Source organism: Cryptomeria japonica, chromosome 9, assembly GCF_030272615.1.
Source record: "Cryptomeria japonica chromosome 9, Sugi_1.0, whole genome shotgun sequence".
NCBI lineage: Eukaryota > Viridiplantae > Streptophyta > Pinopsida > Cupressales > Cupressaceae > Cryptomeria > Cryptomeria japonica.
The window spans coordinates 304,616,482-304,643,122 of NC_081413.1; the positions used below are offsets into that span (position 1 = coordinate 304,616,482).

The window sequence follows — 26,641 nt, forward strand, 5'->3', positions numbered from 1 at the left end:
TGTGTGAGCCGCTTCAGAGATCCGACCTCCTGCGCCAACAATTAGAAGAATTTTTGGCAACTAGTACAAGTGGTTTTTAGTAAAGGCTTCTGGTCATGTTGCCATACATGCGGCACTTTCAGCTCTGTAAATACAGAAGGTTCCCAGCCTATAGAGGTTACGCTCCATAGGGTTTATGGGGAAACATAATGTCGGTATGAACTTATCAGCACATGTTGCTTGTGACTTTCGTCACAAACACGATTTATTTAGAGTGGATTGGAAGGACTCGGTATTAGCCCGTTTCCACTTTGGGTCATTCCCTTCTCACTAGCCCCCTCAAGGCAGCTCGGGAAGGCAGACCCTCTAAAGGTTATACATAAAAGAAAGTAGGTCTGGTTTTCTGATCACCGTATGATGGTGAGAGCATACTTACCTACTACTTCATCAAGCACGGAAAACACAAGTTCATTTTAGCCTTCTAAAATCTATGTGCAACTTTTTTAAAGAAGTCACTCAAAATGCAAGTTGCATGTTGTTAATTTATCCCCCTTAGTTAAGCTAAATGAGCATGACATGATGTGTTACTTTCCAAAATAGAACTCTTAATTAACTAGGTGAGAAAATGCATGAAATTTGCTTTAAAAACAATCCTGCACATGCATGTCAGTAGTTTGAAAAATTTAAGTTCCTGGACATTCGGACCTGCAAGAAAATTTTGTCAGTTGCAAATAAAAGCACTATCCTAACAAATGTGTTGCCTTTCACCTCTAAAGCGCTAACCTGAAACACAGAAACGCTGCTCTGAGGACTAAGAAGCGAGAATTCTCTGACAAAAGCATTAACCAAACTAACAAATGCGCTAACCTAAAGGACAAAAACGTTGTTCTGAAGATTAAATGTGTTGATTTACAAACAAAAGCGCTAACCTAAATGACAAATGCGCTAACCTGCAAGACAAAAGCGCTAACCTATCAAATAAAGACATTGTTAGAACTCACACAGGCATGAATCTGTATTACAAATGCGTTAAATTTGTTTTTTGCGAGAATTAGATAGGATATTAGAAAGAATATGCGAGGCTCTAAGCCCCACGGTGGGCGCCAAAATGTGTCAACTTGAATTCCATCATCAGAATACTACTTACAACATGTTAGCTTCACAAAATACAAAGGAAATGCTACATGAAATCCAAACTCAACCAATGAAACTACATGAAATGAATATTAAAATAAAAACACTATTTTTACCTTCATGATTTAAGTCTTATTGTCTCCTAACTCCACTGCTCCTGGTTGCAGATGGTGTGCTCTCAGACAAGCACAGATAGCTTCCAAGATGGCATATGAAGAATGGACTAATAATTGATAGTTAACTGATACTATGATATGCACTACTAAATGACTATGCTAAATGATTATGTTGTTTGCTTCAAGATTAAAACTCACGAATGCATAATTTTTCACAAATGATTAGCTTGGAAACTCACTTGAAGACTAACTCTTTCTCAACTCAAACTCCTGATTTTATAGACTTTGAGAGGATAAGATGATGTGGCCCAGATCAACGGTCATGATCAGATCTGCAGATTTGGATGGTTGTGAGCAAAGGTGAAGGTTGAGAGAAAGGGGGAACGAGAAGACAAGTGTAACTCATCTCACCTTGACTGGGTTGCTGACTGAGGGAATCTAGGGATGGTTGGAGAAGATTTAGGCATGAGAGGACAAGTGGACTCAAGTCCTTCCTAAGATGTAGGGGTGTTGGAGAGAATATAGAAGAAAATTTAAGAAATATGTGTACGTACACAATATTTCATAAAATTTGGAGGTTGGAGATAAATGATGAATTAATATTTAGAAATATTAATATCTTTAGCCACATGATTGATGAGTTGGCAAAGGAAAGATGAAGTGGAGATGGAAGGTGAATTGGAAAAGAGATTAAATAATTTAGAAATTACTTAATATTTTGAGACTATAGGATAGAAGAATAATCATTATATATTAAATATTCAAATGATTGGAGGAAATAATTAAATATTTAGATATTCAATTAATTGATCAGAAGAATAATTAAATATTAGATATTTAATTAATTAGAGGAATATGATAGATGAATTAATTAATAAAATATTTCAATTAAATTAATTAATAGAAAGACACGAAAAATGAATTAAATAAATTAATCTTTTCAAATTAACTATTTAATAGAAGAATAAACATTAAATAAATATAAAATATTTATTTAATCGCTCATAGCCATTTTTATGTGTATACAGTACTTATTCTCCTTTTCTTGTTTCTTCTCTAAAATCTTCTCATTTTCTTGTGTTTTCTTTGGAATCTTTTCTACAATTGTTTCAATATTCTTACCAGCCTACATGTGATCATCTGGAACAGCTCCCAAATATCCATCACCACCTAACTTTTCATCAATTTTCTTCTTCGAATCAAATACACTACTTTCAACAAGTGTACTTCCTTTTGGACCATTTATTCTGTTTGTCTTCTATGTAGGAAAAGACAGAGTCTTCTTTAACTCTTCTATTGCATCCTCAGTCTTCTTGACCATACTCTGATAGTCATTTGGATCTTCTCCCATTATGATATTCACTTTCTTTTGTTCTAAACTTTGTACTAAGAGCCTACATAATCTTGGCTCTATCTTTCTTGAATAAAGGACTACTCACCATATCTAAAGCCCATGTCCTCACGTTAGATTATTTCATCAATGCATCCTCCCTTCTTCTTGTTAAGGCTTCTAACATCTTAATAGGTAACTTATCTGCAATATCATTCACTTTCTTATCAAAGGTGATCAAACACTGGATAATAAACTTTTCTATCTTCTCTCTATCTGTCAGAGGGGCATCCTTGTATAATCCTCCAGACACCTCCAAGGAATCATGTTGACAAATAGCATTCACTAAATTTTCAAGAACAAGCAATGGATAATCAGCATAAAGTGGAGGGGAACTAGTCTTCTTCTTACCCTACTCTATTTATTTCTTCTTTACTTTCTTCCTTTTCTTTTTAGGGGTCTCTATCGAAGAGACTATGGTTCTCTTCTTCTGAGTAAGAGGCAAAGTGTCCTCTTCCTCTTCAAAATCCTCTTTATTAACTGTTGTCCCCGTAAACCTCTTTCTAATCACAAACTTCTCTTTTTTTACTTCTTCACGTGTGTTGCTACTATTTATTTTCTCAATGTTAAGCTCTAAACTAGATTTTCCTCTCGTTACCTTCTTCTTAGGCCTTTGACCTTTCTTCTCACTTGATACTACTCTCACTAGAGTTTTGGAGGAACCAATCTTCATCAGGGAGAAGAAGAAAATAACCTAGTTCTCCTCTACACCTACTTTCCAAAGGCTTCTGCCATCATGAGTAAATTTATCTTCTTGTATAGGTTCTCCATCCTCTTTGCATGTCCAATCTCAACCTTCTTTTGTATCATCTTGTTCAAAATCTCAATTATTGTCCCAAATCTCTCTACTTGTGAATCCATCGACAACTACAACAAAGTCTCAATGTTCTTCTCCACATACTCCTTTGATAAAGGTAGTTCAAGAAGCCAAGAAGTCCTTGGCTCTACCGCTTCAATGTAGCAATGGTCCTTACTAACTACAAAAGTGATCTCATTTCTATATTCTCAAACCAAACCGGTAGGAATCCTCTCCCTTTCCTGCATCTTAACTTGGAGATTCTTAAATAACCCCCAATACAAGGTGTTGTATGTCTCTGTGTCATTGTTAAAACCCCTAATGTGTTGCTTGATTTGAACCCCAATAGGATGGAACTCATCCCATACCTTACTCATAATCCCCAAAAGCTCATTCATAAACATAAATGTAAGACAAATTATTGGGGACTCATACCTAAATGGATACTTTGTGTTTTTAGTCCTCTCCAGATTATCCAACAATTGTTGCCTCAGAAGCTCACATAACTCAAACTTTTCTCCTTTAATCACCATCTGATAGGAAGCATAGATTGCAGTGGCGGTGACAAAATCCTGTGATACTAATAATATATCTTATACACCACACCCTTGGTTGCATACTTGACACCCAGATCAATGGTATCATCAACTGTCACTGCCCTCTTATCAAAAATTGAACCGGTCAACTGAGTGACCATCTCATTCCTCACCATCTTCAAAACAGGGATAGTGCCAAAGGAGCACAATCGTGTTAAAGTCCTAATGGAATCCTTTGTGATTTTGTGTGGTTCATCTAAATACATCACATCATCATGAATGCAACTAAAAATGATTCTTATCCATGCATGTTCATAGCTAAAATCAGGGAACTCCTTCCATATGTTCAGATCCATCTATGGAATGTGCTTATATTGTTGCTTGAACATCACCAAGTCATCTTCTACCGGTTGTTTTCATAAATCATTAAACTTCACATGACTAACCTCCATTGAGGTTGCATGGATATAAGCCCTAACGTCCTTCGTGTATGCAACATCTAGCAATACCTTTGACAAGGCTCCTTTATCTTTCTCCATAGCCACAAAAGGATAGGGTTTGAATTGTTGTCGTGGTTTTGAAGACATGTCAACAACAATTGGTGTATCCATCTCGATCAAACAAACTAAACTAAAAAATACCTCTGTTGCACAGTCACTAGGGCTTGTACCAAAAATATCTTTCACACACAATAGCTCTCGAATTCACAAGATCACAAGTGATCAAAATGAATTCAAAAAAACAATTTATCAGTTACTTTCATCTACTCAAGGTTTTTGTCTTAAATGCATTTGACTATCACATACTAGAAAGATGATACTTTGTTATAACAATGATCACAAATACCTTCATGAATTACCGCAAACATTTGGAATGCTCCGAAAATTCATTCACATTGTCTTCCATGTTGAAAACAAGCCAACATCCAAACTAGCATGGGGTTATTAAGGTCTTCAATCAAATCTCTCCCTCAGATAATGCATTTTATCTAATTTTCAAAGGAAGTATATGCACCACCAGTAAGTATAAATCCATACATTATCTTGCCATCTACATTCTCATCAAATTTCTTCATCCATGTCTTGTGCATTTTCTCCTTTGTACCATTAATGTCGATTTTTTCCTTTGTACCATTAATGCCAGTCTTCTTTTTTTTTAAATATATATATATATTATAAATTGACAATACATATTTTTAAAAGTACACTTATAAATATATAAAAGGTATTTTTTAGTTTTTTTAATTATTATTTCTATGAGTAGGAGTTACAAGAACATTAATTTTTTTTTAATATAAATTGGCCTCAAAGTGATGCTAAATATATATTTAGTGGACACTTTCCATTAAAAAAATTGGCCTAGATCTAGTTTTGCTAGAATGAATCCAACTATAACATTTTTTTGTATCGAAATTGATTCTTATCTAGAACTACTTAAATTTATTTATACTGTACTAATAAGTTAAGATAAAGTAGTGCACAACTTTGACCTTTCATCTATAAGCTTCATGCATTATTATAACATTTTTAATATGCTTCCATCTTATGTGGAAGGTTCTTAGGTGTTGCAAAAGATTCGCATTCCTTTGGGTCTTTGAAGCTTCATCAACATGGTATCAAAGCTCTATATTTGTAAGCCCCTACAATTTTGTGAAGTCTCATTGCATATTGATCGAGATTTAACCTCACCATTGATTTTAATACCTCATACCCTCATATATGACGTATAATATAAGGAGATCCAATTAGCTCAAGTCCCACTTCTTCGCCCTATTTAAAGGTTATGTGATTTACCTTTTTCATATATCTATGGAGTGTAATACATTAGACATGTGGTAGTTTAAAGTAACACTTGCACACAACTTTTTAGGTGGTACCACTTTTGCGCAACTCTAGTGGCATTTTTTGCATTAGCCCACTTTTCATATAGGGGGGAATTTTTATTACCTATAAAAATGAAAAGTCTTACTCCTTAAGAAAACAACTTATTAGGTGCTACCACTTTTGCACAACACTAATGGCATTTTTTGCATCAGCCCACTTTCTATATAAGGGAGGGGGGTGGAATTTTTATTACTTATAAAAATGAAAAGTCTTACTCCTTAGGAAAGACTTATCCCCTATATAAAAAGTGGGCTAATGCGAAAAATTGCTAATGAATAATTTGTTTATTCAAAAAGATTGTCTTAAGAGACATATTTTGATGGATTAATCTTTCAAGGATAAAGGTTTGAATAATAAGAATTCTAATATAGAATCTATTTCTAATAATGATTCTACCTTCAAGATGAGATAGAAGGATGATCAAAATTCCACTCCTTTCATTTCTTCCAAGTTTAGTGAGCCTACCTTGAAGGTGAAGAAGAATGTGGATGATCCTTACTCTTTTACTAGAAAACCTAGTCATGATGAGTCCCATTGTTGAAATAGTTTAGAGTAATGGAAAGAGGTCATATGGTGACACAATATTTCTATTAGCAAAACTTGGCCATAAGCAAAGGGAGAGCCCCTTTTTCTTAGGGTTCAAATTCATTAACAAAGAGTTGGATATTTGATTTAGATGTTTTGCATCACATGACTAATTCACATTATCTACTCAAGTATCATTTTATAGTAGTAGTACTTATATTATAATGATCAAAGCTTCATAAATTTTGGGATTAAACACTATTGAAGATACTCTCTTTATTCTTGATATTTTTGGTAACCTTTCAATTTATGAACCAGATTTGTCATTATAGTACATGATGTGGTTATTCAAGACAGACTTGATATTGAGAATTTTTTTTTTGCTACAAGGAAAGTGAACCATGTGTCCGAGATTCGGCATGAATACTATGGTCATTTAAACTTTAAGTATATTTAGTAGTTGAGCACATCTAATGCATTGTGATCGGTCTAAAAGGCTTTCATGTGGAGAGAGGAAAAACAACATTAGATTTGGCATAGTTCATCATGTACAAGAGAAGAATTCACCACTTTTTAAGACTTTCAAAGCATTTGTGGATAGTAGTTGGGTCCTTGTCTTTGATAAATACATACAAATGCTGAGTATGTGAACTCGGATTTTTACAAAATAAATTCTCACAACCGTTCTCCCATTTTCTCCCTATCATAATTTTTAAATTGAATGCGTGTAGGGGCAATCAAAAAAAAATATTCAATCGATATTCTTAACCTGTTGCCAATATCCAACAGCAACTTAGAGCTTCATTTTCAATGTCATCTCAAATGGCAGTATAAGTGGAGGGCATGAATAGGTTTCAATTTTTTATTTTATACTCCTTTCCATTTAATCATTCTTTAAGACTCTTCTATTGACCCATTAAATAAATAAATATTATTCATATCGAAATAAATGTAATTGTTAGTTGGAGTCTGTAAGTTATATTGATAGCTTAATGACTTGGCAACATGGACGAGATTATTTAAATAAACCTTATCACATAACTATTCTCTTTCTTCCACCAGCCAAAATATATGGATATAATTAAAATATATGTATATATATCTAAATCAAATGATTTAAAAGCTGAAACAAGTAAGATGGTGCTCATATTATTATATTCTTTTTATTTCTTTGTTACGAAAAAATTATTAAACTCTATGTCCAAAATGTTTCTAGTGATTCTTAGATGGTATAATTATGTGTACCTAACTCTGCAACATATTCTATTCCACATGGCTGACAATTGATATGTCAATTGATATGTTTGGAACTCATATGGTGTGCAAGTATTTGATGAAAGCTAATTTCAGTTATCAGCAATGTAAATAGACAAATAAATATAGGAAAGAAGATCAGAAGTTGAGCACCCTAACTTGCTTCTCAAAATCTTATATGAAAATTTCAAATCACTCCCAATTTTTTACAACAGCTTACTTGGCAAGTCCCCTGCTTTAACTAATAAGGTTTCAGGGCCACATCAGCATATTTTTTAACAAGGTGTCCAAAACAGCCCAAAAAAAAGGTAAGACCACTGATCATGCAAAATAGAGACCCATACTTGTGCAACTGATGTGGCATCACATGATTGATTGTTTTTAACAACTATGAGTAGTCACCATCAGCAATAACAACTTTAAAATCATAACCATTGGTGCGATGATGTTGAAAAAGTTGGACATTAAATCAACTAGCCATTAGAACACACTCAGGTACTGGTTCTTTCCCCTATTTTCTTCCTTTTGTTATCTAATACAAGTTGTTATGGTTTATTGCAGCATCCGCTATTTTACATGCCGATTTCACTCAGCATGCTCATACCCTGCAAAACAGAGGAGGAATATTTCACTGAATATATCAAATTGCATTACAGTAAACAAGAGAATAAAAGTAACCCGACTAGTGATCTACTGTTCATAGTTAATGGTAACTTTGCCAGCGCAGAATCAGCGATATTAATGAAGGCATCTTAAGATAAATCAATCGATGGTGCCAGAGCATCCGACGGAGCAATAATCAATTGAAGGATTTTTTACTACAAAAATGAAATCTGCAGAGTCCCGTAGTTGCAGCTCATTTCACCAGATCATGTCATTATTTTTCTCCTAAGACTAAAAAATAGATACAAAGAGAAACTCTGCTGCTGGGATGATCCTTTTAGCGGTTTACAGCAGTTAAAAATAGTTAACTGGTGTTGAACTAGAGCGAACGAGGAGTTAAGCGTATACAGTAATAGTTAACTGCAGTTATATGATGATAGGTATGATCTGGCATTATCTATGCATGGGGGGTGCTGGATAGCCACTTCCCTCATTTTAACCTCCAACCCTCTTGAGGAAGCGCTAGCAGGAGCTAGCAGCTACCTCTTCAACCCTTTAATAATCAAACCAGACGACAGCCCTAAAGACAGACTGCCCTAAGTTCCAGAAATCTGTTTTCAACTCTCTTTCTTGCATGCCATGAGATTTGAATAAAATAACAAACAGATCCTTTTGCAAAATTTTACAAAAATTAACATAAATTCCCATTTTTTGTCCCCGACATTACCAAGCCAATTGTTGACGAATTTCTAGAAAACACAAAGTAATTGTCAAGACTCAGACAAACAAAGAAAATAACAATATTCTTAATTCTATTCTCTTCATTTCTTACCGCTTATAACAAATCTTTATCAGGAGAAATGAAGAGAACCTTACGGAGAGGAATATCCCTTTCCCATTTTTCCCTCCTCCAAGCTCTCCATCTTTAATGTCACCATCTATTTGCATTCCATCTCCCCCGTGCTCCAACCTCCCTCCATTCTCTATAATTGAAAACACAACTACCTCTGAGAGTTTGATTTCTGCATTACCCACAACTTCCTTGTAGGTGGGCTTAACCTTATCTACAGACAAAACCTTCTCAACTCTACTCATTCTTCAAAATTCTTTCTCTGAAATGGATAATAGCATCTATACCCACAACACCTCCAATAAGCTCAACCGCACCATTCATATTAAATGTTGAAACAAAAAATTAATAAACTAAATTCTGATTTAAAAAACCCCCACTCACGGTCTCACAAAAACAACAAATGCCACCACCAAGCACAAACCCCTTGGCCATATGACTTCTCTTTGGAGCATATAAATGATCTTATAAATTACTTAATGAGACTGTTCAGAACGTGATTAACCCACATTACCAACTAAAAAGCCCTGCAAACATAATCGATCTAAATTACATGACATATCAACTCTATATAACATATCAGCATGAAAAAAGTTCTTAATAGCAAGAGAAGATGACATTTATTTATTGACCAGTTCAGCTTTGCTGATTGGTAGCGTCTTCAGACAATATACTCACAGACCATACTCTTGACAATTTTCATCTGTAATTGTCATTAAAATTGAACTTTGTGCCATTCTACCATTGGTTCATTTGCAAAATTTCCATTAAACATCTTCCGTCGTCTCTGGGAGCATCTTGTTGGGTATTTTAATTGAATACATCAATGTTTTTGACAACTGTGAGATAATAGGAAATTTTAAATTAAAATTTACAACAGATTAAGAGCCAGGTTATTAAAATTAAATTAGCTCTCACGACCAGCTGCTCAAGAGTTTTGCTCAGCAGACAATTTGTTTTGACCCAAACTTACGAAGCCGAAAAAAATTGCCCTTGGTTAGAACTTTGGCATTTACGTAGGATTTGAGATCAGAAAAAGAATTTATATGCCTATTCTACAGTTTGGTGTCAAGATGGACCAGATTCAGCACAACTCGCGCAAACTGAAATATTGCTCTTTGGAGTAGGACCTGAAAATGCAGAAAGAATCTCTCAAGCTTGTTTTCCTGTTAGGAATCAGGATGAATCAGATTCAGTGCAACTTCTGAAAAACAGAAAATGCTCTTAGTTGGGACTTGTCATTGGAGTAGGACCTGCAACAGCAGAAAGAATCTCATACGCTTGCTTTGCTGTAGGACGTAAAGCTGGATCAGATTCAGTGCATGAGTAGAACAAATCAGCCAGAAGGTTAATCACTTCTGCATTTTCTTCAGGAAATATGTTCTTTATTCTATCTGGAACCTTATCCTTTGAATCAAATAAATATTTCTCAAGCTCTGAGGTACACTGGGGCCGTTGTTCCATCTGATTTAACAAAACAAATCATTAATAAAATTTATTAAACTGAAATGAACAATATGTTTTACCAGTAAATTGAATGCCAGAATTATTAGGATCAGTGATTAATAAAGGGCCAGAGTGACACAGCATTTTGTAAACTAACTGCTTGCGACTGAGCCACACCACTTGGGCAAACTGAAATGGGCCTATAAATGTAAGGTAAAAAGCCTGCTACATCAAATTTACTTATGAAAATAATAGAATATCATGCCTGTAAACGGTGATGAATCTCAACATCTGATAATCCTGCATAGGGGATTTGTAATGTCAACAACTCAAAGATGAGACATCCAAAAGACCAAATATCAACTTCCTGCAAATATTGAAGAAAATAATCAGCAAAAGTAAATTGCATTCTCTTTACCAGGATAATTGTTCATACTACATTACAAAATACAGAAAACAATGCGCAGTATAATATGCCTTCCAAACCAAACAAAGTAGAAAGCTTGGTCAAGTCATAAGACACGGGACTTCTTGCTACAGCAATGACCCAGAATTACACCTCTGATGCAATAATATATTCAATGCAAAGATGAAAAATTGTTTGTTCATCCTCTCTCACTCTAAAAAGGATTACCTCCTAGGCATCTAGTGTCTTATTTATTAAATGATAGTCCAAGAAGAGAATAAGAAAGCGAAACAAGTAAACTCAAAAAAGATATTAAGCATTAGTCAGTTTACAGAAACCCAAGTGCTTATAAGTAGCCTAGAAACGCAGATTGGGTTACTATAACCTTGTAACCAAAAAACAATGAAATATTACCCACATCTAAAATGGTGTTCATTTGACTACCCTCCTAGTTGTTAAGATGGAAGACAAAAGAACACAATTGAAATAGTTACTGTAACCAATTTCTTTTTTTTTCAGATTGTGCAAGTGCCACAAATAAGAATACTGATGAGTGAAATTTTACAGTATCATACCACACCATATCGTTGTGGTCTATGCATTGCTTGAACCATCTCTGGCGCCATCCAGCGTGGAGTTCCAACACAAAATTCAGCAGGAGGAACACCATGATGAGCAAGGCAGCATGTATGGGATGATGAGTGAAGAGGAACTGCCATATCAAAATCACAAAGCTTGACTAGTGGACTTTCATCCGCTCTTTTAACTTCTAAATCAATGAGAACATTTTTGCTTTTGACATCCCGATGAATTATTTTTTTAGAATGAAGTTCTGACAATGCACATGCAACATCTCTAGCAATAAATATAGCCAATTTTGATGGGGTACACTTTTTCCCTTCTTGTGCTAGTTTCCCAAGTAAAACCTGCAAAGATCCAACAAATACATCCAAGATGAATAGCTACAGCATTGTAAACCTTCCATGGCAAATACAGCTCCCTACCAACACCAGACTAGACTTACCTCAAGAGAGCCACCTTTAACATACTCCATTGCTATTAAAGACTGCACAACTTGAGATTCTCCCATTCCATCTGATAAAGAAACCCAACTAGAGGAAAGTTGGTGCCCATATAGTTCAATGATACATGGGTGATTCTTTAATGCACCTAGTATACGAACTTCCCCAAGACAACTGTATTCAAAGTTGTTTTGCTGCTCTTTAGAAGCTCTAGATACTTCTAAACAGCGTACCTGCAAAATTAAATAGCAAGACAATTATTCCACTTAATTGTTTTTCTGTCAAAATTCCATGCTAAAGTCTCAAGCATTTCCAATGCCATTCTACTTCATGGTTTGAGTAATGCCTGAACCACCAATTATAGACTACCAGAATAAAACCATACAGGAGTTTTAGAATCCAAACTTGAGACACTGATGCATAGATGAAACAGACTCACCAAAACCTTCTTAAAGATGAACTTTAAAAAGTTTCTAGTTGGATTTTAATAACTTTCAAATGCAGCCTTCTTCATATTAAGAATCGAAGATTTTCCAACCTTATCATAGTTTATGTGGCCAACCTTAAATGTACGAAGTTTGCAATAAAAACGCTTAGAAGGATTGCAAAGCAGTAAAAAATTTGTCATCTATAACTGTATCTAATTAAAAAGCAAGTTAACCTAACCTCCTGTTTATCCATTAAATTATTTATTTTTCACAAGCCAACCCTTCTACCTTCATAAGCAACAATTTTTTAATGTTTTACACGAGAATTAACATGTCTAGGTGCATTGGGTTTCATCCTGTAAGTGCATTGAAACCAACTCTTTAGAGGTCCACGATCCTCATCCAGATGATCATATTTGTTATAATTTAGCTTTCACTATATGTATTACTCCAATGTGCACAGCTAGATTTCAATGAAGCATTTTTACAAAAGAACATAAATTTACCATCATGTACAAATCAGGCATACAAAAACCCATTTTCATAGTATGTATTTCGCATGATACTTAAAAAATTGAAATAAACCTCAACAGGAACACTGGGCAGACTGGTATTTCAGCATTCAAGTAAAGATATTTCCAATTTACATGTTGGATGTCACATTCAAGAGATCCACCCCCAACAGAAGTAATGATAACTAGTTAACAATATCTTCTTTGGAAATCTTAAATTCACATCTCCCCGATATGCAAATAAGCGTTGTGCTACTATCTCAACCCAAGAATAAATATTTTGAGTGTGTTAATTTCACATGAAACTTAAACTATTGCAGTAAATCTTAATAGGAACACTGGGCATACATTTATTTCAGCTTTGAGATATTTACAATTTACACATTGGATATCACATTTAAGAGATACTAATAATGAAAGCTAGTTAACAAATTAGATAGTATATTTTTTGGAAATCTTAAATTTATATTTTCCTGATAGAGTATTATTCTATATATGATATATCTCAACCCAAGAACAAATATTTTGAGCATGTTCAACAAAACATTGGAAGAAAGCAACGTACAAGCTTTCAATTAAAGGGATTAATTTAACATCAGAAGTCTTTGTGTGCCTGGAAACAGTAGTACAGACAGATTTGAGGACCATATCAACAACAGGACAATCATACTACAGAAGTGCTACTCTCGAGCTTATTCCTCGACTTCTGCATTGCTGAAGTTTATAACTCAATTTAATATTGGACATGTGTTTAAGGATATTTTTGATCCATCTGAAGTTAATTTCTCTTGAGAGTTAAGAGCAAATGATACCCAACTTTTCCAAAATTCCAATAGTTTATGCATTCTTTAATTTTATGAAACTCTCCCAAGTCTCCCCACTTGTATCAAGTATTTCACCTCATCAAGTCTCAAGCCCAAATCTGGTGAGAGCGGCTTTAACTACGATATCAAAAGAGAAAACAAGTCTAAAACCCCCAAAATAAAGAAACATACTGCAGGTTTCTAGAGAGAAATCCAGACGAGCAAGGAAAATGGCCTACAAAACCACAATATTTAGTTGCATAGCACATACAAATGTCCACAAAACTTACTATGCAAACCATATATGGGATGATAACTGCAAAAATCAATGAAAAATCAACCACTTGGAATCTCAAGGAACAGAAATATTCATGACCTTACAGAAAGTGCCTTAAATGAGGAACATCTAAAAATTAACTGTGAGCCATGGAGCAAATGTTAAGAGGTATTTGAAAGGGATGGAGTGTAAGCTGAAGAGTGTGATACCGAAGGTATGGATCTTTTTTCTGAAAAAGCTAAGCAGCAACAAAAGATAAGGTACATATGCACGACAATTAGGAAGATTTATGAAACCTATGAAAACTGAAAACTCATACAACTGTTTTCTGGGAATCAGAACAGTATATGTTACTAGCCACTTGCAACAAGAAATGATAATGCATGTTTCATTTTAGGTAAGGCAGGACAGGAGTGACATCCCCAAAGTCCTCCAAAATTCCAAAACTTTTTGGAAGCACATTACAGGAACAGCAAACACTGCAGAGACATTTGGCCGTCCCCAAGGTACCCAGGGACATCAGAGACATCCCTTGACCATCCTGAGGACAGCCAAACACCCCTGATGGCAAGGAAACTTTTTATAATGCTTATCCAAAAGGAATTGTTACTTTTTGCCCATGTTGATGCAGCTTGTAACACAAACTACTTTATCCATCTTTTCTGTACTTAATCTGATGTGCCAGTTTTACTTTGAACAGCTTATGAAATTCTATCCTGATCTCTGATTGGTTCTTCTCTTCCTTCACATTCTAGTAGGCACATGGTATGGAAGAGATGAATTTTTAGATTTCTCACTCTGTATTAATATTTTGGCTCTTTTGTTGCCTAGAAGCTTTCACCCTTGTTGCAAAAAATTCAATGATGAACTTAAATAGTGTGATCCATTCAAAGCTACGGTTTTCCTCCTCTTTCAAAACCCCTAAATTTATCAACTAATCAGTGTCTAGGGCCAACAATTTATTCAAAATTCAAAGCATCTAGCAGATGAGTACACGGCGCACACATAGTTCAGAAACTCAGAAAACCTAAAGTTTGGATTAGACTAGGGACCTGAGAAAAAAAAAATTGAACATTAAAAAGAACATAAATTTGTATAATAATCTTTACAAACATGCATAAAACTAAATTTAAAGAGGCTTTCATAGTTTTACTTTCATTTATAGATCACAAAATCAGCTAAATTCATGTCATAGTGTCATATGATTCATAAATTAGATATTCATATTACAATTTTAGAAATTTCATCTGGAAAATACATGGACCCAAAATAACTTCTATTTTTTGGTTTAAAAAAAAAGCAAGCCCAAATTAAGGCCTTCAAGACCTCACGTAATGTACCTTCATGGCACATGCCATTTTTCAAATGCAGTTAAAAAACTCTCTGAAATCAAACAATCCTCTCTCTGTATCACACAAATACACCTGAAAACAATAGTGGACTGGCAGTTTATCTCAGTCTACTCACAGGCTCACAAGTTATTGGTAAATTTCTGCAGTTTCTGGGTGAGCAATTGAAAGATCCCTGACCAGAAATCTTATCCAAACTGCTGATTGTTTTCAAATTCAAATTCTTTGACCAGCGAAAAATGTTTTTTTGGAAGTTAGTGGTTTTTCAATTTTTTTGTAGCTTTTTGGATTTTTTATAATACATGGAAAATAATAAATGCAATACAATAAATAAAGAACTGATAATGGTTTTCAGACTTCTGATTATTAATTGCAGCAAGTACAAATAAATAATAAAGAGGATTCTTGATAGAATTAAGCCATTCAAGGCCTACCAGGAGTCCAACGCTGGGGTTTGAGGGTGGAATTTGAGCCTGGAATGAAACAATGACTGACCCAAGCACCTCCAGCTGCTACTAATGGCTGCAAATGACTTTATTTAACTCTAGGATAATTGCCAAAAACTAATATTGAAGAATTATTCAGACCCAGTTATAATTCCAAATTCTTGCTAGGCAAGATCCCCAAATTATGTCTCTTTTCTTCAATAATTTGCTGCTGCTGCCCAAAACTGATATTTCCTGCACACCAAACCAACTATGACCACTTATTTATACCCTAACAATGAATTCACACACAAGTGGAGTCATCAAAACCCCTCAGTTTATTTAATGGAAGCTAGAGGCTTCCTTAAGTGGTACAGCCGGCTACTTGGAGAGGTACGGCTGCCATAAATGCAATTATACTGCTGTAATAACCCTTAAAGCGGATCAGATCTGTGATTAATGCCAATATACCCATCACAAACAATATACCCCTGAATTATGACCCTGATGGCCAATTATGAGGCTCCAATTGATGCCGCCCAGCTAGAGATGTGTGGGTTTCCGTCAAACACCTGAAAATTGGAGATTGCCGCCCCCAATCTAATCTCAGACCTCTGCAAATCATGCAGACCTGCTAAAAGATGGATAAATTCACAAAATAGAATGAACATAACGAGTCTCCAAACATCTCCCAACACCTTTATTCATCCTCAACCCTAATTCGACCTCTTTTGGCATCTTTCAAAGATTCCTTTAGAATCTCCATTCCTCTAATAAGTTCGATCAGCCATGAGGGTTGTTAAGTCATTAAAGAGGGGCCACTTTTGGTTAATAAACAACTTTGGAAAATGTGCCTTGGTGAAAACATAAAGTTGTTTAATAACTTCTTATAACTTATTTACTTTTTTCTAATTTTAGAAAAAGTTAACTTTTATAACTTTAAATTATAAAGTTATTTTATTAACTTACCAAAGTCATAAAAATGACTAAGTATAGAACTTCCTTTGGTAAGCAACTCATCTCCAGCCACTAAATTCACCTGTGGAGATGAATGACAGGTGAATCTCCATTCCGGTAGATCACTCAGGAAGTGGGGACATTACAGCACTTGCCAGTGAGTTTTTAGCAATATACTAACCAAGACTATTGAAAATGTGAGTAGTTGGAAGTCAGGTAAGTACTCAGTCACTGGAGAGTTTTTCGGCGAGTTACAAATCAACCATATTCAGAGCGCAAGTACTGGATGATCTTTAGTATATGGCTATATGTAATGATGTTGTCTAGCATTTTGCATGCAATTTCAATAATGGAATCTATGGCCATCATCAGCTTTCAAAAATTTTACACAATTCATCAATCCTATGCATGCCTTGTTCATATTGTTTGTCAATCCAAATTTGACACACTTTTCCATTAAGTAACAATTTGATCCAATTGTTTCTCTTGTGCATCACTATCCAATTCCTTGCTTGATAAAATTGTTTGTGTCGGAGCACTCTTAAACAAAAGCTTAATCAAATGTTTAATGTACCTGTACAGTTCTTTGATTTGATCGTTTAGAGTTGATATTTTCTCATTGTCATTGATGACCGTTCCCTGGATATCATCTGAAGCAAACTACAAGTGAAGATATTCTTCTCTTGTCTTTGCTCCAACATAAATCTTGGTGATTATAAAATTTGCACCTTCAATGCTTTGCTAGTCTCTTCCCTCAGTTAGAATAGCAGTCTCTCCTACAATGTGGCCATGTGCATTCTTCTACAACCTAGTCCATTTCTTATGATTTTTCACTGTGGGTTCTTGTAGAAGAGAAAACACACTTAGATTCAGTGGTGTAGTGGCAATGATCTTCCTCTTCTTGCCTACGACATTGTGGACCCACCCTCAACTTGCACTAGCAAGTGTTTGTTGCAATCCTTATGTTTCTTGTAGCTGGCCTATACATACCTATGATGGAGAGGACAATGATGGTTGAGGAGTTAAAAGAGAAGAATGTATAGGTGATGAAGGAACTAGTGGTGATGCAGAAGATGATTGTAGATGATTGTAAATAGATATTCTATAATGATTGTTGATTGATTTCTGAATTTGTATGTATAGTTGAATGAATTGATATTTAATGATGAACTTTTGTATTGATGAACTTCCATCAATGATTTTTGGATGAATGAATGATTTCCATTAATGGATTCATGAGTGATTATTTGGTAATTGCTGATTTCATGTATTAATGAGTGATGACTGAATGATATTTCTGAATTGATAGAGTAATGATCAAATCCTTTGAATGATCTCTCCTTATATTTTACTGGTGAAAGAGTCGCCAACTTTCACAAGAATTGAGTCACCACCCTTCATTGTTGCCTTCTGAGAATAATAAATTATTTTCCAAATCCCTTGGATTCCTTTATTACTGAGTGTCATTATAAATTTCTGCTTTGAATTCTTGTGATCTGAATTGATGCCCCTCCAAATGATTTGATCTCCTTTGAATATCTTAAAATTGAGAGGGAGTCACACCTTTTCACTATTTCTACCCTTTAAAAGAGTCATAACTATTCATCCTTAATTGATGTCCTTTTGAAAGTAATTATTTATTTTATATTTCCTTGAGTCACTTATATTTTCCTACATTCATTTCCAAGTTGATGATTTATTCACTCCTTTTATACCTTTAATCCACCAATAGTCATAACTCGTAACTCTTAATTTCATGCCCTTTGACCATTCATTAAACTTATTTAGATTTAGATTTTATAATTATATTATATTTTATTTTTATTTTATTTTTTTATATTTTAATTTACTATTATTCTTTATAATTAAATCCTATTTCAAAAAGGGCACCTTATATTGTTCACCAAAAAGTCAGTGATTCCATCTCATCATCAAACTCAGGAATGTCAAAAGCGGCACAACGTAGATGTCAAAATCAGCAATCTGTTTCGAACATCATGCAATAATTTGTTTCTTCTTACTTCCAAATAATCTTTGCAGTTCGCCCAGTGGTCATAAAAATGAGGTACGTGTACATTCCTAGAGCTAAATCCCCAAAACATGATGCCCTTACAATCAAATTTCCTCTTTAAAAAAATATTTCAGTTAAACATAGCTTACGCTCCATCTATGTATCTGGCATCAGCAGCTACAAAGCATTTATATATTCCCACTTTAACTGCTAATTTGGCCCCTACCTTGTATTTGCTCCTCAAGAGATCTTACACCCGTGTCAATTGTCCGCAATAGTCCAACAGCACTATCTGATCACTGGGTACTTCGGTAATATATATGGATTTAAGTTTAGATCTCTAACATCAGTGATCGTAGGCAAATTAATGAACTCATCTGTCCATTCTGAAATGCTTTTCCGTGCTTGCTCTAAAATCCTCACATGAATTTGCCCTTCTAATCCCTTCTATTGTCCATACTGTAAAACCTCCTATAGTGCTTTAGAGATTCCGTGTACTTCAATAATTCAATTGATGATGATTGTTTTAAATCTAATGGATCTGTTGGATTCCTCATTTGTCAATACTGCAAATAACAATGTTCCAACCAGGCTACAGCCAACATATGAAACCATATGGAACTTAGACAGTTTTATAGTTTGTAAATTTATTTGTGAATACAGTCACTTATCAACAAGATCCACTTCAAAAACTTATAGCCTTCCAACAGTATTCATTAAATACAACTCATTTGGCTTGAATATCCTAGCTGGTTCTTCTTTTGTCACCCAATTAAGAAGAGTTATCATGATGGCCAGTTTCACTTTTTTTTTTTTCAACACCATTATGGGTGAAGGAAGTCCTCCTCGATGGAATTGATCATGCATGGGTATCTTATCAAGTCTCATTGTCAAGGCCCTTTTTTGAAGTTTTAGACAAAGGCAAGAACAAAAAAACACTATTATCACAGTGAATACAAATGAGAAGTAAAAGAACAAAGAGAAATCATTGTTCGCATTGTGACAAAGATGGGCATTCAGATAAAAGGTGTTGAAAGTTGCATCCCAAGTTGGAACCTTCATGGGAGTAGAGTGATAAAAACACTACCTATGTGAATAAAGGCAAGGAGATTAATTGCAGATGAGGTGGATGCGAGTCCATATTGTGCCACAATGCATAAGGGAGCATGTTTAGAGGGTGACCGTTCCCAAAATGAAGAAGAACTACACATCAAATACAAGTAAAGCACAGAAAGTTGGATGCAATGCTTGATGCATATTCATGGGTAAACATTATTTGCCAAAAGTTGGGCGGAGTGCTTGGACTGCAAACCATGGATTGTCCTCAACCATATTCACTCGGATATCTAGAACAAGGAGAAGACAGCACAGTTGAGAAACAACATAAGTTGACATTTTGGATAAATCCCAAGTTTTAAGGATAAAAATCTTGTAGACGTGATCCTGCTACATGTGTGTGGTGTCATTTTTTAGAGACTTTCCCTATATGTGTGTGATGCAATCTACTTTAAGAAGAATATCAGCATAGGCTCTGTTTTAATGGAGAAGACTACACCTTAAATTCATATGTGGAAAAGCCGAAGATATCCAAGGTTAGTGTTTCTCAATCCAAGAGACTTAGTAATGCAAATAATACAAATACGAAAGCATATGGATTTCAAAGAATCGATGTTGTTCAATTGATCAAGAAGACAAAGCTCCTTTAAATAGAGTTACAAAGACGATGTTTTTAAAAGAAACAATCTTTAACTAGAGGTGAAATTAGAAACAACTTAAATGACCATTAATAACACAGATAGAAAGATATTATTCTAATACCCTCCCTTAATGGTCATCATTCTAATTACCAAGAGAAATAACAGAGAAGGTTGCCCCCTTCTTCTCAGAACACGGTGCAACAGAAGACAAGAGCCTGCCACTTGAGATGAGTCTGCCACCAACCCTTCTAGAAACTACAGCACTTCTGGAGATACCCAAAACAACAACAACCGTCCAACCTAATGTTGGAGAACTGTCCTTCCCTGGAACCAAAGACACACCAAGAATAGTTGTCATGATTTTGAGGAAAAAATCGGCAAACCCTCCAAATTATTGCAGATGAGCAAGTTGCCCGAAAATAGACTGCAAATAAGAGACTAGTGCAGATGTTCGCACAACAACTCTAGGTGCGACGAAAAATAGACTGCAGCAAAGTACAATTTTTGAGGAAAAAATCATAAACCCTCGTGATTTTTTTACAGGGACAAAAAATATTTAAAAACCCACAGATAAGTTTTTAGGACAAAATTATTAAAACCCACAGATTTTTTCAAGGGAAAAAATATTAAAACCCATCAGAATTTTTTTTTTAAGTAAAAAAATATTAAAAACCGAAACAAACATCGATGCCCATTAGCCATCTTCACGCTTTTCGAGGCACGAAAAACAAGATATTGAAAAGATGCTAAGTGCACAAAACCTGACTGCCTTCCAACATCAAGTTGGTCAATGACGCCATCTTGCACGTTTCCCAATGCACGGAAAACAAAAAAAACTAAGAAGAGGCGCTGGTACGGAATTCAAAAAATTCGAATCCCAATGCAGAAACAAAGGCAGATGCAAGTACAGACTTCAAAAAATGAAGTACTGCGGGCACGAATTTCAAGGAAAAAAATTCCGGCTGACCCAAAAAAATCCGAAGACAACCCAAAAATCCTTGCGAAAAACCCAAAAAGAATCTACTGTCGAAATCTGGATCTGCTGGCTCGAAAATCGAGGCACCCAGACAATTCTGACGACGACCCAGTGGAGATCTCAAAAAACCCACCATGAATCTGTGCTCAGAAAAAAGTTTCGACTGAATCTAGAGGGTCAAAACCCTAGCCGAAAATGCAGATTTCCGTCTAAAAATGGCAAAAAAAAATCTGCAGGCGGGAAAAAAACGCGTCGCGTGGTTGCGCGAAATGCAGGAGAGACGGGTCGTGGGAGAGGGCAGAAAATAGCCAGAAAACCCTAGTAGTTGCAGCCAAAACGAACTACCAAAGTAGCAATTTCGAATAAACAAAGAAATTTTTCAAAAAAAACTGTTAAAAATTCATGACGAATTTTTAATTGAAAAATTATTTCGAAAATAACCAAGGCTCTGATACCATAATACAGATACAAAAGCATATGGATTTCAAAGAATCGATGTTGTTCAATTGATCAAGGAGACGAAGCTCCTTTAAATAGAGTTACAAAGACTATGTTTTTAAAAGAAACAATCGTTAACTAGAGGCAAAATTAGAAACAACTTAAATAACCATTAATAACACAGATAGAAAGATATTATTCTAATAGCAAATAGGCAAATTTGCTCTCTTGTTGCAAAGTGGAGAAGTAGAGCATGAAGGAGCTCAGATAATGTGTCATGTCCCCTCCTTGATCATTATTTATAACCTAAATGAAGCAATTATTATTATAAATTAATATAATCAACAAATGATTATTTGAAATTATTAATATTTATTTATTAAATATTATTATTAATATTTATTGATAAATAATCTTTTTGAAATATCCAAATAAAATAAATTAATATTATATTATAAACAAATATATTATATAATAATAAATAAATTTAGAAAATCTATGTAGCAAAAATAATATAAAAACTGCCCTCATCCTCATCAATCACCTGCAAAATAAATAAAAGACTAAATGGACTGCAGGTGTCAGAGTTGTCCCCTAAGCTGTAGACAATGATAATTAGTCTTGAGTATAAATAATAAATTGGTTAAGTAAATCTAATGTTAATCATCAGCAATAATAGGCAGTAGTTTACTAAGTATCGATGGGAGACAATGATTACACAAGCAAACTAATCACCAATGCCTCCTAAATAACCCAAAAGACACGATCTGATTAGCAAAGCAAACCAATTATTATGAAGGTGGTCAGACGTGTCCTATCAACATATTAATGTTAACAACAGATACGTGGTTGTTGTTGAGATAACAAACCTCATCGATTATATTATGAAAAGGCACTTTAGATTAAAGGAAGCGATTCCTAAAAGCAGCGAACGTGTCTTTTGAATAATTTCCTCTCCCACGATATAAGGAGTTCGTGGGAATCATTTGAAAGGGGGGGGGGGGGGGGGGGGGGGGTAAGTATGGGGATGATCATAGGGTAGAAAACGGAGACGGAAGAAGTATAGAAGAGAGTCGGATCTAAGTCAGCAGGCAGTTCACGCATGTCCGCAATATCAAATACCTGCCACACCGTCCATAGGTTGTCTGGCATAATTTAGCATAGGAAGACATGATAATCGTATTAAGATTTAAAAGGTATAACTGCTATCAGAATTATAAGATACAGTAAAATTGTTATCAGATTTAATAGGTATAAATGCTCAGGATCGAGGACTAATGAATCACAGTGTTAAGTACAACAAATTGGTAATTAGAGTAGCGTCGATTAGGAATGGCTATGAAGTGATTCAATTGTATTTAGTTAACACTAACAGATTGGTTAAATTGGGAAAGACACAAATTGGAGAAGGCAATGATAAACGATTGCCAAGAGACAAGGGATATGTCTCTCGCAGTATCCATTTTCACCGTCTATGGGGACTGTACAAATCATTTGGAAAATGGATGAGCGAATTGGAAACTTATTAACTCTTATTCATATATTTGGATCTGCTCTTTGAGCACCTACCTATTTGGCTCTTATTGGTTGCAAGCACATCAACCATAGATCAGTTTAGATCAGAATTGTTATCAAGTTCCAGACAGTAACATCTTGGTTCTGGGTGGTATGCTCCGGAATGTGCAAATTGTATACAACCTGATAATTTTTTATGCAGGATTCAATAGTAATATTGATATAGACTATTATACGAAGGCAGTCATACTGAATTTCACATACAGTGGCAGACCAGATCTGATGCGTGTCAGAGCTGTCTGCCATTACAGCTACTAGATAGACTAATGATTAATGTTTTAGGAAATGGCAGTATTAATACATATATTTATGGGAAATGTAATTTGATTTATTTAAATATATATATAAGGATAGATCAGACAAATAATATTTTATAAGGACTACTCTGCAGTTAAACATATAGTATAATACTATCGGAAAATAAATAAATATATTAAATAGTAATTTGAATAAACAAATAAATCTGAGACTATAAATCAGATTGGATTATCAATTCAATACCAGGAAACCATTATGTTACACTGATACACTGATTTGATTCATGTTAAGATAGATTTGTCTCCTAAACACCTTAGTTTAATTCTAAGTTACTGGTTCGGGTACGGATTCGCGGATTTGGCAACAAAAAAAAAAATTCTTGGGTACAGGTACAGGTTCATCCGTATATATATATATATATATATATATATATATATATATATTTTAATTATATATAATACACATATATTATATATATGTTCAATATATACAATCCATACAAAAATGAAATATACAATGTGACTTTCCATACATAAATGATAAATGATAAATCCATAATTGCCAATGCCAATAAATATTCATATATTGCAAATGTAATCAGTAAACTAATAACTAAAGTCTAATATCATATTCATAATTTGCAAAAAAGATAATATTCAAGTTTCAAGTCTTTTTTAAAAAGTCATAAAGGGGCGAATTAGAGTTTTATTATAAAAAACTATTTTAAAAAGTCTTTTTTTATTATTTTTTTGACCCGTGGGCCCCGTTTTTGGGAACCCACGGGCCTGGGTTCACACGGGTCCTCCTGGATTCGACCTAGGTTCCACCCGGGTCCTTCCCAGGTGGCCGGGTTCCCTGTGGGTCCTGCGACAGGGAACCCGGCCACCTGGGAAGGACCCGGGTGGAACCTAGGGAGAACCCGAGGAGAACCAGGACCGGGCAAGAACTAGGACCCGGACCCAGGCCAAAAGGGGAAGAACCGGTATCTTAGGTTAATTATGGTTAAAACAATCCTAGACCCAGTAGGGGACATTACATAATGAAATTAAATGTGCTGCATACTCATCAAAAACAGAAACAAAATAGGTAAGTTGGTTCATCAAATTTTTCAGTTGTTTTTGGAGACTGAAATACTGCCCCCCAGGTGTGTCAAAGAGCATAAAATTGAATTGTTTCCTGATTGTCCTTACCAAACAAAAGACAATATCATCAATGTTGTAGAGGCTAATATGGTCAAAATGCAGTTCAAGGCATTAATTGAATAAACTGTGATAAGGTGTAGCTGCTAGCACATTACCTTGTGGTTCTCCAACTATTGTAGTACCAAAGAAAGATGGCACTTGATAAATGTGGGTTGATAACAGGGTATTGAACAGATTTAACATCAAAAACAAGTCTCTGCTGCAACCTACTGATCGCATACTTCATCATCTTCAACATGCCAAGTATTTTACAAGTTGGACTTGAAATTAGAGCATCAGCAAGCTCATATAAAAGAAAGAGAATGTGTGGGAAACAGCATTTAATACCAAACAAGATGTCTATTAGTGACTTGCTCTCCCATTTGCTTAGTGCAACATCCAACAACTTACATGCAATTGATGAATGATGTATTATGATCCCTTACAGATTCTTGTGTTATTGTCTATTTGGCTGATATCTTGGTTTCTGGGTATAGGATATATAAAGAACATGTTTGCCAACTCAAAAAAGCACTTCTAGTGTTGAAGGAGAACGAACTATTTTTGAAAGGAAAGAAGAGTGAATTTGCAAAGACATCACTTGTCTACATTGGACATGTGATGGTGAATGGTGAGATAAAGATTGATCTAAAAAAAACTGAAGCCATACTGATTTAGACAAAGCCCACAACTATTTCAAAGACTACGAACTTTGTAGGGGCAGTCCAATATCTTCAGCAGTTTTAGGTCTCCCATATGTTGCGAGTACTTCGCATGCCATCACAGAGGCTGCAAAAGTTGTCATTAGGTTCAAGACAGAAGCATGCATTTGGTTAACTTAAGCACAAAATAAGCCATGCACCCTTGCTTGTTTTGCCAAATCTCCTGCAACGATTTGAAGTTGAAACCTATGCTAGTGATTATGCTGTGGGAGCTGTTTTGTAACAAGGAGGAAGACCATTTTGTTATCATTTCAAACTGTTCAAAGGGGCTGTCCATTCTGAACAGTGAAAGCACTATTGTAAAATCTGTAAAGTGTCGCAGATTATAACCATCGTGAAGATTACGGAGAAACATATCAACAAGCTAAGAGGGGTAAAGTGGCTTGAGCCAAACCCAGATTGCTACCTCAAGGATGGACTCTTTTACAAAGCACATAAGTTGTGCATAACTAAGGAGAGAAGATAGTTGCTCATACATGCATATCTCAAGATTTGCAGAACATTTCAAAGTTTCTAAGACAGTTGCCAACTTTCAATGATATGTGTATTGACCCTACATACTGGTGGATGTGTCTAAAATTTAGATTTATAAGACACTGCAAGTTATGTAGCATAAGCCAAGTAACTGAAAAACTTGAGCTATACCAACCACTAGTAATGCCTACAAGACAATGGGATAGTATCTCCATGCATTTCGTGAGTGGTCGTCCAATGTCCAAGCATGGACAATACTATCTTTTTGTGGTGGTAAACATGTTTACAAAAATGTGTGTTGATTGCATGCAAGACGACCTTAACAAGAAATGATGCAGCAAAATTGTTCTTTTAGAATGTTTGGATTCATTTTGGACTTTTAGAGAGCATCATATCAGATCAAAACATTCATTTCTTAGATAAATATTGGAGTATGTTGTGGAAGAGATGGAAACTCGCTTGAAACATTCCCACATTACATCCTCCTATGGATTGGCAAACAGATGTTGTAATCAGTGCATTGGCACAACTTCTACAAGGGTATAATCAGAAGTTTCCCAACAGTTTGGATGAGAACATGGCCTATATGCAGCATTCCTATAAAAAGGCAGTCCACTC

General features: G+C 35.0%; 1 protein-coding gene across 1 annotated transcript in view; it reads right to left on the reverse strand.

Annotated features, from left to right (window-relative positions):
• Positions 1-9,660: 9,660 nt before the first annotated feature.
• The window catches only part of LOC131079591 (uncharacterized), a 52,368-nt gene continuing 35,387 nt past the window's right edge, over positions 9,661-26,641 (reverse strand). The window contains exons 8-11 of the mRNA XM_058017586.2: positions 11,943-12,173; positions 11,494-11,844; positions 10,778-10,879; positions 9,661-10,530 (exon numbers count right to left, since the gene is read on the reverse strand). Coding sequence (XP_057873569.2) covers positions 10,291-10,530; positions 10,778-10,879; positions 11,494-11,844; positions 11,943-12,173 — 924 coding nt within the window. The 3' untranslated portion in view covers positions 9,661-10,290. The remainder of the gene's footprint in view (positions 10,531-10,777; positions 10,880-11,493; positions 11,845-11,942; positions 12,174-26,641) is intronic.